Source organism: Macrobrachium nipponense, chromosome 6 (assembly GCF_015104395.2).
Source record: "Macrobrachium nipponense isolate FS-2020 chromosome 6, ASM1510439v2, whole genome shotgun sequence".
NCBI lineage: Eukaryota > Metazoa > Arthropoda > Malacostraca > Decapoda > Palaemonidae > Macrobrachium > Macrobrachium nipponense.
This window is the reverse complement of record NC_061108.1, coordinates 122,235,200-122,250,199: the sequence shown is the minus strand read 5'-3', so window position 1 is coordinate 122,250,199 and position 15,000 is coordinate 122,235,200. Positions and strand designations below refer to the sequence as shown.

General features: G+C 36.7%; 1 protein-coding gene across 7 annotated transcripts in view; it reads left to right on the top strand.

The window, feature by feature from the left end:
- LOC135216090 (mucin-2-like) overlaps window positions 1-15,000 on the top strand; it is a gene marked incomplete at its 3' end in the record, with an annotated part of 203,009 nt that extends 188,009 nt beyond the window's left edge. For all 7 annotated transcript variants that reach the window (XM_064251109.1, XM_064251107.1, XM_064251104.1 and 4 more), the window contains 8 exon segments: window positions 3,612-3,797; window positions 4,823-4,896; window positions 5,598-5,720; window positions 6,900-8,330; window positions 11,336-12,786; window positions 13,559-13,656; window positions 13,954-14,643; window positions 14,883-15,000. In XM_064251109.1, coding sequence (XP_064107179.1) covers window positions 3,612-3,797; window positions 4,823-4,896; window positions 5,598-5,720; window positions 6,900-8,330; window positions 11,336-12,786; window positions 13,559-13,656; window positions 13,954-14,643; window positions 14,883-15,000 — 4,171 coding nt within the window.

The window sequence follows — 15,000 nt, the reverse complement described above, 5'->3', positions numbered from 1 at the left end:
TCGTTCTTTGGATATATCTGGTTCTTAGGGCCTGATCTTGTGCCGCTCTTATCATTCCTTCAGTTTCCTTCTTTAGCTCTCCCCTCTGTAGCCATTGCCAATTGTCATCGCTGGCTAGTTCTTTAGTCTGTCTCATGTATTGTCCGTGCATTGGTTTGTTGTGCCAGTCCTCTGTTCTGTCTGTCATTCTCCTGTCTCCCTATATTTCTGGGTCTTCGTCTACTTTTATTAGTCCTTCTTCCCATGCACTCTTTAGCCACTCGTCTTCACTGGTTTTCAGATATTGCCCCAGTGCTCTGTTCTCGATGTTGACGCAGTCCTCTATACTTAGTAGTCTTCTCCCTCCTTCCTTTCGTGTTATGTATAGTCTGTTTGGCGCCATGGAGGAGTGGGTTAGGTCGTCAATGGAATTAAGTCAAGTTAAGCAACATTGGGGCTGGTCAGTCGTTGGATGGGTGACCGCTCTCCTCAGCGTTGATTCCTTGGGAAAGGATCTTTACCATAATTTCCTCAGTCTACTCATGTGTGGCAATGTGGCGCCGTGGAGGAGTGGGTTAGGTCGTCAATGGACTTAAGTCAAGTTAAGCAACATTGGGGCTGGTCAGTCGTTGGATGGGTGACCGCTCTCCTCGGCGTTGATTCCTTGGGAAAGGATCTTTACCATAATTTCCTCAGTCTACTCAGCTGTAAATGAGTACCTATCCCTGATGGGGTAGGGTCCAGCTATGGGTTAAATAGCAAAACTCAGCAATGATGGAAAGAATTGAAGGAATAAACGACAACGACGTAAATGGAACCTCTGGCAACAGAGGAGCTTCGTCCGGCAACCAGGTATTCAACCCAATTGAAGGGGAAGACGGTCAGGTACTTGGAGGTCGTCATCCAGCAACTGATCACCACAACGACATTATTATTATTGTTATTACTTCAAGCCACGTAGACTGGCGTGTCCCAGTTGTGTGAGGGTATTATTATTATTATTATTATTATTACTTCAAGCCACGTAGACTGGCGTTTCCCAGTTGTTTGAGGGTATTATGATTATTATTATTATTATTATTATTACTTCAAGCCACGTAGACTGGCGTTTCCCAGTTGTTTGAAGGTATTATTATTATTATTATTATTATTATTATTATTATTATTATTATTATTATTATTATTACTTCAAGCCACGTAGACTGGCGTGTCCCAGTTGTTTGAGGGTAGTATTATTATTATTATTATTATTATTATTATTATTATTATTATTATTATTATTATTATTATTATTATTACTTCAAGCCACGTAGACTGGCGTGTCCCTGTTGTTTGAGGGTATTATTATTATTATTATTATTATTATTATTATTATTATTATTTCACCTACAAAACGCCAATATTGTGCGAACTTAAACCTACAGAACATCACAAAAGGGACACAACCTTCCATAACAGAGTCACTTTTTTTTAATTGCACCTCGCAGATTCCACGAGGAAAATAGGATATAAGTATGCCCAAGAACTGTCGAAAACAGTGACACTTCGCCTTTAGGTCCATAAGCTTCAAAGCCAGCGTATATGCATGCATTAAAATCTTGCCCCTTTATCGAAAACTCTCAGCAACTCCGGGAACCGATAAAATTTCGGGAGCTTTTGCCTTTTCAGTTACTCAGGGCAACTCATATTTGGTGTGCGAGTTACTTAACACTATTATGCGTCATTTAATATTTTGGAAAACACCAGCCATGCTTCACCGGAAGGGTTACGGTTAGAACTGATGTGTACGTCTGTGTATATCATTTTAATATTAATACTACATGTGGGTGATGTTTTCTTTTCTAGTCCCTCCATATATTTACAATATACATCAAGAGCCACAGAACAGAATATAGAATTTCTTTGTCCAAGCGCTGGGACCTATGAGGTCATTCAGCGCAGAAAGGGAAAGTGACAGCAAGGTCTGAAAGGTGTAACATCAAGAAACCTCGTAGTTGCACTGTGAAACAATTGTTAGAGAGTGTGGGTAACAAGACGGAAGAAAGAGACTATGCGCAGAGGTACAGTAATATTAGTGAAAGAGGTTGCAGCTAGGGGGCGAAGGGATGCTGCTAAGACTCTAAAGTAATGCCTACAGTACACTACGTGAACTATCCATAGAACCAAAAATCTAGCAAGAAGCTTCATGCTGATACACAACCAGGAACAGATGATGCTGTTGGAGATGTCCAATGTCAGTACCCACGAAAATGATCCAGATACAGCAACCAAACTACCAAACTAAATCAGCGTCCCACTGGAAGTTTCACCTCCATCATCATCATGAATGATACGTATCCATAGCTGCTGAAGCCCGAGACTGCACAATGCTCATATTCTGATGAATATAATGTAAGCTTTCAATTTTTTTTAGTATCTGTCAACCTGCAGTCATACTGTCCACTAACAGCAGAGTGAAGTTTTGTTGTACTCGTGCAGGTCTGGCCTGTGACAGCAAGTTCCCGGGGGTTACAGTTAAGTGGATAACGACTACCATCCCAAGTCACCCACTGGAGACCAAGCCTAACGACTCTGAACTGTTAAATATAGCTGAGGTTAAAGTGGCTCCGAATGATCTTATTCAGGCTAGCCCTGGTCTTGATTATGTAGAGCGGCCACCTCTGCATCAGGACAGCATGCCACATAAACCTATACCACTGACAAAATAAAAAAGCCGACCATACCCGCTTGCTTGCCAAAGGCTAATTAGCATCCTCACCCAAGGCAGGAGCTACATCCAGTATATAACTTCGTCTCTGCCTTTGATGTTGCTGATACTACTGGCTTGTGATACAGGTGACAATCATCAAGTTCATGAATCCCCAATGCCGACGGCAGTGACATGGATGCAACCAAAGACGCGAGAATTGCAAAATGAGCCCCTAGAATTACAAAGCCAGTAACTATTACATATAGACACAAATGTTTCAAAATAACTAAGCATCATGAACAAGTCATCAACATCGTGTATGAATAATGCTCAGACTTAACTATTTATCTTAAGATACGTCACACAGAATTTGATCGAACAAACTTTTAGATCCTTTGTAGGTTATACAGATCTCTCTTTAATGAAATCAAAAGTATATAGAAAAGAGAAATCGAGGAGGGCGAAAATTTCCTTTATACATGTAGATTGGCATGTCTCAGTTATTTAAGGTACTATTATTATTATTATTATTATTATTATTATTATTATTATTATTATTATTATTATTATTATTATTATTACTCAAAAGGTTATTTTGCATACATACGGAAAACATCAAAAAGGGACACAGGCTTTCAAAACAAACTTCCATAAACGGGAATGGGCAATCAATAAACACAATAAATAAATGCTTATATGTCACTAAATAGCGCGTGACAATATATGTAGCCAAGGTCACAGTACTGCTTCTTTTATTTTTCCTGTGACCTTGGCTAAAAAATAAATAAATAAATAATGGAAAATGAAACAAATACAAATAAATATATTATAAAATAATTTTACCGTATGGGTAATTTTTTCACACAAGTTTCTAACAGCATCACAAACAATCCCCTCAGGAAAACTAGACGCTCTAAAACTCACGTAACCCGTTCTCTTCCAGACTGTGAGTACAACGGCCAGCGGTACTCGGAGGGATCTCGAGTGCAAGAGGCCGGAGACGACTGCCACAATTGCTACTGCATCGACGGAAGAGTCAACTGCACCGACATAACATGCAACGCGCCCCTGGAAGGGTGTACGCCAGTTATGGAGGAGGGACACTGCTGCCCGGTCAAGTATAATTGTGGTAAGTATGCCAAGTCGGTCCTGGGCTGAAGAAGGGAACTGAAACAGCTCCGTCTTCAACGTTAGAATTTTGTATATTGCCCCGCAGGAGGGTAGTGCCATCTCAGTAGGCATTACTTAAGGTTCTTTGCAGCGTCGTCCTTAAGGCCCTTAACTGCGACCCCTTTCAGTCCTTTTAAATGGATATATAAAAATGATATTATATATATATAGTATATTATATATAGAATCTATATATATATAATATATATATATATTATATATATTATATATATTATATATATATCTATGATATATTATATATATATGTATATATAAATATAATATATATATATTATATATATTTATATATTGGTATATATATATAATATATATATATATATATATATATGATATCCATCCTTGGTAATACTAAGATGAAAGTACTTAGCATCTCCAGTGTTTCAATTTTCCTTTAACATTGTTCATATAATCATCACGTTTTGATCTCTTCGTGATTTAAAATCAAACATACATAGATATATAGATATAATATATATATATATATATATATAATATATCTTCAACATTGTCATTTCATCTAACAGTGGGTGGTTACCGAGAAAAACACAACACAAAATGTCACCCTTATCAACAGAATGTCAAACCTTATCATATACAGTGACACTTGTCCTTAGTTTTAATTTATTTCATCGCTTCCTGAACATTACGAACCTCCCTTTCCATCAGTCTTCCACACTATTTACCCAAACCTGTCAAAGTCTCCTTCTCTTCCTTCCTACGAAAACTTCAACCGATTCCATTCTGTTTACCATCCATAAAACTATCCACTGCTCCTCTTCCCTGGTTTCCATTTAACCTCATAAACTTACTCTTGCTCACACCCATTTTCGACTTGCTCTTATTACAAACAATTTCTAGACTGGGGCTCCAAGACTGGGACAAACAGGCACATCAAAATCCACAGTTGTGCAAACACTGAGACCTGTAACCCTATGCAAATTGTAATCATTCCTTTTCTTTCAGATAATAATAATGATGGAATCTTTGATGATGAATTATTAACAGACTCTGCAGCTGATTCCTTTGGGAACTTGGAAGTGAGTATAGTGAAAATTAGCAATATAATATTTCTCTCTCTCTCTCTCTCTCTCTCTCTCTCTCTCTCTCTCTCTCTCTCTCTCTCTCTCTCTCTCTCTCTCTCTCCATTTATTGAAATAATGCTACATTTAATCTAACTTTATTGAAATTGTAGAAGTATGGTTAACCAAATTTACCATTAAACTTGAGGCATTGGTGGGATAAGAGGAAAAATCTTGGAAACAGTAATCATCAATAATTGATGCGTTCACAATATTAAGGGTCCCTAGAGCTCCAAGTCGCAATTTTTTTCTGCTTCAAAGTCTTCTAAAAATATCCTACTTTACACATGGAAAAGCGTACTTGCACACGTAGACTCCAAAGTGGTTGAAAATCTCATTATCTAACAAGGGTGGTGATATGGGTGTTTGAAAATGCCAATTTACAGATGAGTTTTTTTTCACAATTTTTTGTTTCTAATCAGCCCCTGGAGACCTTTAATATTGTGAACGCCTCAATTCAAGTTCCAATTTTCCAGGTCCAATGCTAAGAACCCAATACGAATTATTACTTAATCCCAGTTATTTCGGTCTACGACACTCATCACCAGTCAGATTCCCAAACCACACCACAATTATTGTACCCTAAGTTTCAAAAAAATTATAGCAACCAATCAGACTCCCAATCAAAATCAAAATTCATTGAAGTCTCAAATTTCCAGGAGCCAACAACTGCAGGCAGTCGGAGAGGTGTGCTTAAGGATACAGAACCAGCGTGGCTCCGAAACATGGCCAGACAGAGTCCTGGAGGAGAGGCTATCATCACAGATGAGGCACATGCAAAGGTAACATTTTCAACACCAACATTATTGGACATTATAAAGAACACTAACTGCAAACTTGCAGAGCAAATTTTGTTGTGGATTTTAAACATTCATGAAGGAAAATGTTTTCCCTCTCCATTTCTGGTAGAAAAAAATACTGGTACAGTACTTTCTTTTATAAGTACAATGGAGGAACACCAAAGTCAAAATTCTTTCATTCCATATTTGAGCAGATAGCATGTTGCATTCAATTATGAAACACTTAAGAGTACAGATATGATATCTGAGAGTACTGTGTAACAAGATATAGTAAAGTATTTATCAATTATCATATACACACTTTCATTAGCTGTGGGATTTATAACTTGTATTTACATGTGTTTGTTTTTTCACATACGTAAGTATTAGCATCATTCAGTGGTCTCACATCAGGTCCCAACTCTTGATTTTTTTTTAAATTATTCATTGAGTTTTATTTTTTTTAATTATTCATGACACAAAAAACAACATTGCATTACAAATGTTTGCGAACAATATACTACCCTTATTGAAATCCAGTGAATATGGTTTAAACACATCTGAAGGCCACAATCCATGTATGTAATTATATTGTGTTACTACTAAATTACATTAATCAAATTAAAGTTTTCGTTTTACTAGATTGTAATAAACAAAATAAAAATAAGAACTTTGTTCACAATTTTGACATTTTAAGATCTGTCGGTTTTAAACATAGTACGTACTGTGGGCCCCCTGTATTCACGGACTCACGCATTCGCGGATTTCTCTCTGGACCATATCTACCCATTATTCGCGGGAAATTTGCCTATTCACGGTATTTTTCTATGAGAAATATCAACAAATTCCTGTTTTTTTTTTTATCAATTTCATCATTAAATGCACTTTTTGTGATACGTAAAACTATTTAAAAAAACAGGTATGAAAATTTTTGGTGTGTTTCTCTTGCATTTAAAGTAACAAAATAGGCTGTTTTAAGTATTTTCATAGGGGTTCCAACTACTCGCAGGTTCCAGCTATTCATGGGGGGGGGGGGGGGGGGGGGGGGGGGGGGGGGGGGGGGGGGGTCTGGTACACATCCCCCGCAAATACGGGGGCCACTGTACGTACTGTTTTGCATTATTTATACACTTTAAACAAGTTACGAGAATAACAGGATTTTCTTTTTCACTCTGCACTTAGTCCCTCTTAGATGAAACTCCAAATGAACAACCTTTAGAAACTACAAACACAGATGACTCTGAACCTGAAGAACTCACTGAAGGAGAGCCTCAGACACAAGGCCAAGAAGAGCAGGACGACACAGATAAAACATCAGATCAGGGTACAAGAAAAAGAGTTACAAACAGGAGAAGGTTAATTGGTCGTATTTCCCGCCCCTCTAGTGATGATATAGAAAACCGAAGAAAACAAACCAGATACACACAACAAAGACTACCTCCAAGAATAAGGCCTCCTCAGCCACAGAGGCAGAACACACGACCAAATACTCGAATAAAGTTCAATAAAGGCAAGCCCAAAGATGAAGATAGAAAGCAATTTACTCCTACAACATCTAAAGTTCATTCAGCCTCTGAATCCACCACAAAACCAGTCCCAACTACTACAACTCCAAAGTTCACAGCTACAACTTATGAAAATGATCTTGACAAGGCTAATGAACTTGATACCACAATTCAGTATGATGTAGACCAAGTTACAAGATCTTACAGCAATAATGCAGCCACTACCAATGGTCCTTCACCGGGTATTTCTGACAAATTACAAGAAATACGGAATCCACAAACTCCATCACATGATAGCTTACTTGTGTCATCAGAAAGATCAACTACCAGAGAATCTCCGGTTAGACCCACTCGATTCTCCCAACGTAGATCCCCATTCCTACGACGCAGAAATCAACAACAAAGTCTAAGTTCTATTTTACGAACACGCTCACAGCAGAGAGAGGATGACATAGATAAAACAAACCAAGATTCTACAAGTACAGAGCATACTACTACCACCAGTACAACTACCAACAAAGTTCGACTTCCATTACCTCCTAGGATTAAACCACTTCTATCTCCATTTGCAACAGAAGAGCCAGAAACATTCTTGACTGCAGATATAACAGATGACTCTTCACTACTTCTGCCCTTGGAAGTAAAAGAAAATCCAGCATCTCTTTCATCTCAAGAAGTAATAGAAACAACAGAAGATCCATTTTCAACAGGCACTGTGAGAGAAACAACTTTAATAGAAGACTACACTGAGAATGATTATGAACATGGGACTACAATTCCTCAGGACACAGAATCTGTAACTTCAGGATATGATGAGACAACCACTCTGTATGATCTGGAGCATGACACAGGTCTATTTGATATTGTTGAAGCAACTCAAGATGACTCTTTGGGCATAAGACACTTTGAATCCTTGAATGCCTCCTCAAGTCAAAGATTATCAACCTTAGATCCTCTTCTTCCAGTCGATGATTCATCAGCAACTGATCACCCATCAGTCGTCATAACAACTGTGACACCTTTTTCAGCAAGTAGCCCACAGTCCACACCTACTACAACCCCTATCATTTTAACAAGCACTGTATCTGAAGATGAAATACTACCAGAGGTAGTTCACGTTCAGTTGTAATTTTGGCAGTATGTGTCAGTTATTCATATGATGAATGTAGTTTTTAAAAATTTACAGTACTGTGAATGAGAATCCCCAAAACTACCGCATGATGGTTACAGTAAACATAAACAATTCACGATTTTATAAATAACACCATACACATCATATCTAAAACTGATATATATTTGCAAAAATGCTTGAAAGTCTTAACTGTCTTGCAACAGCATGTATGGTGGATACCTGTTATACTTTCAAGCATGAACTTTACTTGGTTTACAAGCAAATCAACAAAAATTGTATAAGAAACTTTCTAGAGTAGCAGTGATATTCATGAAAGCCAGTTTCACATGCAATCAATCTCTCTTCTATAGTATTAGCATAAAGATCGGCTTAGGTTTCTCAGAAGATTTTCAGGATTGCATGGCACTGTTACTTCACCATTAATAAAGCACCAGCACTCCAGTCTGGAATGGCAACTATGAATTCTATACACTAATACCAGATAACCTCTACTATGCTCTGTTAGTCATATTCATTCTTCTCCGCAAAGTTAGATTGGCTAGGAGTCTTCTATTAAAATTGGTTTTGAAGTAAACCTTTTCTTGTAATAGTGTACTTTGGTTAGAATATTATCTAGTACTGTAGTACAAAAGAACAGAAATCACCAACAGAAAATTTTATTACAGTTCTATGTAGTGAAACAGAACAGTTAAAGTTATCAAAGAATCCAATACCTTATTGTGAAACAACAGTAATTTGACATAGAAATAAATACATTTTTAAAAAATCCAACAGCTTATAGCCTAGTGAGTAATGTAAACATGTTAAAGTACTGAAATTAATATAAGTATCTTCACCAATGTGGCTCTATACTGCAATATAATAGCCAGGATATCTGTTAATACTAACACAAAATTTCCCTGGAACTCGTACATATAAAGCAGTAAAGATTTTCTGGATCAGAAATTAGAAACTGGGCAACTTCAAGGACAAAAATATAAACATGAAAAACACTAACACAAACTGCTGTGGTTTTCATACATAATAGTAGTACACTGTTTATAAGTTAACAGTTTAAATTACAAGTTTATATCTGGCCTCTGTATTTTGTATTTCAACATTGTATTGAGCCTGGATCCTATTTTGTATCTGAAATTGTACCACTTACTAAATACAAATTATTGTTACATATAATGGATTCTTTGATAAATTTTCAATGCAACATTAGTAGTAATCTATTGAATACTGCATAATATAAATAGAACTGTAGTCCCAACAAAAGTCAATTCTCATCCAAAACACAAATTTTCCATAATCATGTTATAAAATATTAGATGATTCAAAACATGGCTTTTACTCTCAAGATATGGGAGCCAAATGGTTTTCAATGGTTTTCCATTGTATCACCAGTAAAATTTGACCAGTGATTTTCGCCATAATTTTTTTTTTCATTCATAATGATATATCCAAACAGAATAAGTATTTCAGAGCAATTTTCCCACATCAAAAGGAATGTCATTTTAAATTATACTGACTGAACAGCACAGATGAAAATAAACTTATGAGGCATACTATTCTCAACTACAGTAAAGTATTACCATTCAGTCAATAATAAAATTATTATTGTACCTTGTGAGCACTAATCCATAACTGATTAACATTATTGGATAAAAATAGAAAATGGTTGTCAACCTCTTAACTTATTTTCATAATATTTAGTACTTGAGTTGAAACATTCACCATTTCCTTAGGCTTCAATTGCTTAGGTAGTTTTGTGACCTGCCTTTTCCCACTAATGCCTATAGTGGCACCTATGTCTAATTAATGGAAAAAAATGCAACTGTTCTTTTGTAAACCATTTGGCTGATTATCCCATGGAATAAAAGCTAGGTTAAATTATTAGTGAGTATTCCATAAACAACAACTAGTATTTCTAAACTAGTATTTCTACGTTAAAATTACTTCTTTACCTAACAGTCTCACCATCTAATAAGACTATGAAACAGCTTGACTATACAATCTGACTCTCTGAACACTGTGATAATTTACCATGATAGTTATGTGGTTTTGACAAAATAGTTATATTAAAACTGACAATTTACTACTGTACACTGTTGATCATTTACTACAACTGTATATATATTTTGATTATCAAGTATAAAAAATGTGTTAACTTAGTTATAAGTTTAGGACAAATTCACTTTCTAGGTTAACATCTTATTTCTGACAAAAACTGTTATACACAATTGTCCACTGACATCAAATAATGTGGCGTAAAGAAATTATAAAATAACTAAGGTGACTTCCAGTGCAAAATTCATGACAGAGTGAACCAGTGACTTGACTACTAGTGTGCAGTGACAGAAAATGAAGCTGGTTTATGAAGTTTGACAAAATCTTTTTTTAAACTGATCTCTGACACAAAGGACAAAATATGGTGTAAAGAAACTTACATTATCTTATAACTGGAAAAAAAGTGATTCAACAGAAAGACAAGCCAGTACGTACTGAGGACAATGCAATTACTGTACAGTTCACCGCATGAAGCAAGTTTTTCCACTGACATGAAAAATGGAATGTGTCAAAGGCCTCTTTATGAATGTTTGAAGGCTGCCTTGGCTTCACCAAATGTGTCAGCTTAGAACCGTAATCAAAGGAAGAAATTCTAGTGTGTATCAACTTTACTTTTTGATAACTTGTTCATGCAACTCACATTAATGCTTCATTAGCCCCTTCATATGATGCATCAACTAACAATGAAATACTACTGTATATATCCAATTGCCTAGCACTTCAATGTAACTATACAATTAAGGAACTTTCATATTATTTTTTCAAGCTGATAAATTTATAATAAACAGTATAACTACAATCAGTGTTAAAGTATCAATAAATAAAATTTTTTAAAATATGCAAGAAGCATCATGTTACAAAAACAGTTATAAACAATTCTCTGTTAATTTTTTTTATCTGACTGGAATTTACATAAAAAACTGTTTCAGATATCAAGATTTGGCCATGGAGAAGCCATTCCAGTTCACGACATTTCTGAATTATCGTCCCCAAAACCAAAACGTGATTTCAACGTAGATCAGGCAGTGGAGATTGGAACAGGGGTGAATGTCAAAGGAAACTTAGAAGATGCTGTTGCATTTGGTCCTATACTCATTTTTGATAACAGAGTCCGTGTAGATCGGCAAAATAGAGAATTCAATTCAACAGGAGACCCTGAAACATCTGATGGAGAGAATACAGCTGCAACAGAAATTCCTGAAGAAACAACAATTTTCACTGCAGAAGAAATAAATATAACTGATGATGTTACAGCAAATGACGAATCATCAGTTGACTACGAAACAGGCACAGAAGAAATAACAACGCTATTTCCTACTTTACCACTGGCTAAAGATACAACAGTAAAATCACTGAGTGAATTACTCTCCCATGTAACCACTGAGTCAACAAACACAACAAATGAGACTCTTTCATCAGCACCTGACACTGTAGACTACATAGCAGTCGAAGACCTGGATGACACAGAAACAAACTTCCCTTCATATGACATTACAGTTGGAACATCTGTCTTGGCTGGGCATCATGATAGGCCGCTGACAGCTGGTGTTGGTGAAGTCATCCCAGTAGATATTGAACCTGAACACAAATCACCTGAAATAGAAAGTGGACCAGTAGTACAAGATGAAAGCCCATCTTTACTGGGAACAATACTCAATATCTTAACAAGAACAGAACGACCACGGCCAGAAAGATTTTCACCGCACCCTAATCCTGAAAGGCTTCCTCCACCACCTCCACCTCCACCAGGAAGGCTACCACCACCTCCTCCTCCTCCTTTTAGACCACCTTTCCGACCTCGACCAAGACCTGATGGAAGGCCAGAAAGAAGACCAGACTTTATTCCCCCAAGGTTCCGCCCTCCGCCACCACCACCTAAAGCATCAGACAGAGATACAACTGAGGAACCTGAAACTATTACTGACCCCTCACCAACAACACCAATCACTGTTCAACCAACATCACAACCAGCTTTCAATGCTCCATCAACAGAGCCCACCCTTATTGTTAACAGACCTGTACCAGGATTTGACAGGCCAAACCCCATTGCTAATATTCCAGTTCATATTCTGAATAGTCCAGATGAAATATTAAGGCCTGATCTTCCAAACTTACAAGATGATGAAATTCATAGTGAAATTCACAGTGAAATTCATAGCAGGCCTGACCACCTTCACAGACCTGATTTCCTTCCTGATCGGCCAGTTGCCATACCCCCCCGAGTAAGCAGTCCTAACAGCCCGGTAGGACTTCCCTCTAAACCAGTAATTGAAAGTGGATTTCAAGGTATGAAAGATAATGAAGGCATTGAACCAGACTTTGACTATGAGTATGATGAATATGGACTGCCAACTCTACCACCTTCACTTCCTAATTTGAAGTAAGTAAAATTTCCACTGTTCATTAGTAACATTTCATTATCTGAATTTGCAACCTCAGTGCAAACAGAGGACCTTATGAGAGTTTATGATCCTTATTGCTAAAACTCTGTAGTACACAAGAATTCCTACATACCAGAACTCAGTCCAAGATTGAATCAGCAGAATGTAGAATAAAAAAAAAATGCAAATAAGTTAACAGAAAGCAGCAACCCTTACCAAAAATTTTGCAGCACCTTGTATTTCCCAGCTGCAATTTTCTTTGTATCCATAACTTCTAGTCTCTTCCCATCTAGCTGCCAAATTTCTTAACTCTGTTTTCCTCCAAATCCTTGTTTATGTATTTGAGAAAGCATCTATTAAGCACTATGAGTTTAAAAGTTACTCAGTGGTTCAGGTAAAGTACAGTACTTGACAAAGTAATAACAAGAAAAAGATGTATGGTTTCAATACAGTACTACATTTCATCTGAGTTTTGATTTTTTTATCCTTATATGTTGACAAAATGTACGGTTCATAGAGTAAAAACCAGAGGTATCAATGAAAATTACTGGACACTGTACTGTCACTTAACTTTTTGAGTGTTTTTTTTATATTATACATGTAAATTTGTTCTTACCCATGACAATTTAAAAAATTCTAGTTCAATGATTGACAAAAATATATAATCTTGATATATTCTACTTAATGACAACCATATACGTATATAAAGTAATCATTAATGCATAAAATATAGTTATCAGTTCCAACAGAATTTGCATTCCCTTTCCACAGAATTATTCCATTTGTGGCAGCTGATGCATTAGTAAACCAGGAAAGTGTCATTGCAGGAGATGAATTCAAATCACCTATACTCCTTACACATACTACAAGCAAGTATCTACCATTTTATATTTAGGAATGCCATTTACCTATTTGGTAAAATTTAAACATCTCTTAGTTTCTTGGCTAAAAATCTCATCAGATTTCTTTATTGTGACAATCAAATATCTTTTAGATTTTAACCTTTAATATGATCAAAATCCCTATTTTTTCAACATTTAAATCATACCAATAACATCTGTGATTGTGCAATCAAATGTAGTGATTTTATGTGTAGAAAAGCTTCAGAAAGATTTTGATAAAATTAGTGTAATTACAAAGGTCGTTACATCAACAACTTATTGCAGATGATGACAATCCAGAAAATCAAAGAACCCCAGAGACAACAGAGGCTACAACTACAACAACTCGACGGTCCTTCTTACGCCTGCCAATAGGAGAGCGTCGTCCTCCAATTCTTCCACCCAGACGTACTGTTAACCGCCCAGGTGATGACAGTTCAACAAGGAGGCCTTTTGTACCTTTCCGTCGTCCAGGAGAAAGACCAAGGACGCCTTTCCCCTTCAAAACAAAAACAACTTTAAGTCCAGATGAGGGTGAAGAACCTACAGGCATAGATGAATCAAGCCCAAGTCCTAGACCAAATATCCCCTTCGAAGATGTGGAAAACCATTCTACAAGGCCACCTTTCATCCCCCCACGGCACACCTCACAAAATACAGATGAAACCACCACCACTACAATCCCCACCACCACACCCACCACACAGCCTCCACAGACAACAACAACAACAACAACCACAATAATAACGACAACAACAACTCCTGCACCCATAGTATCTAATGACATAACTAATTTGTTACTTCAAGATGTGTTTGGGCTTACTGAAGGACAAAACACACCTCCTGTCAGGTTCACTCATGAAAGGACCACATCAAAGCCTCGAATCCCAATCAAACTTACAACTGCGCTTCCAGAAATACCAGCAGCTGTCAAAGACCAAATGCCACTAGCAACTGACCCAGTACTTGCATCTGGTAAGAGAGTGTGCTAATTGAAAGATACCTTTAGACAGTAACTTAAATCACAGTAAAATTAAAACAATTTCTTGACAAAAGTTTTAGGCAGGTTACTGAACCTCAAACTATGATACATAATGCATATTTCAAACATTAAATAAGTAAAATATCTAGATATTAACTAATGATAGTCATGATGTAGTACAATTACTATAAAATTCATACTTAATCAAACTCTTTTTCTATTTTTTTCTCAGGGTTACTAAAGCTTTCCGGATGTAACATTTATGGACGTATGTACGATGTAGGGGACCAAATCAAGGAGTTATCAAGTGGCTGCAAAGAATGTCGTTGCACTCACGTTGGTGTTCAGTG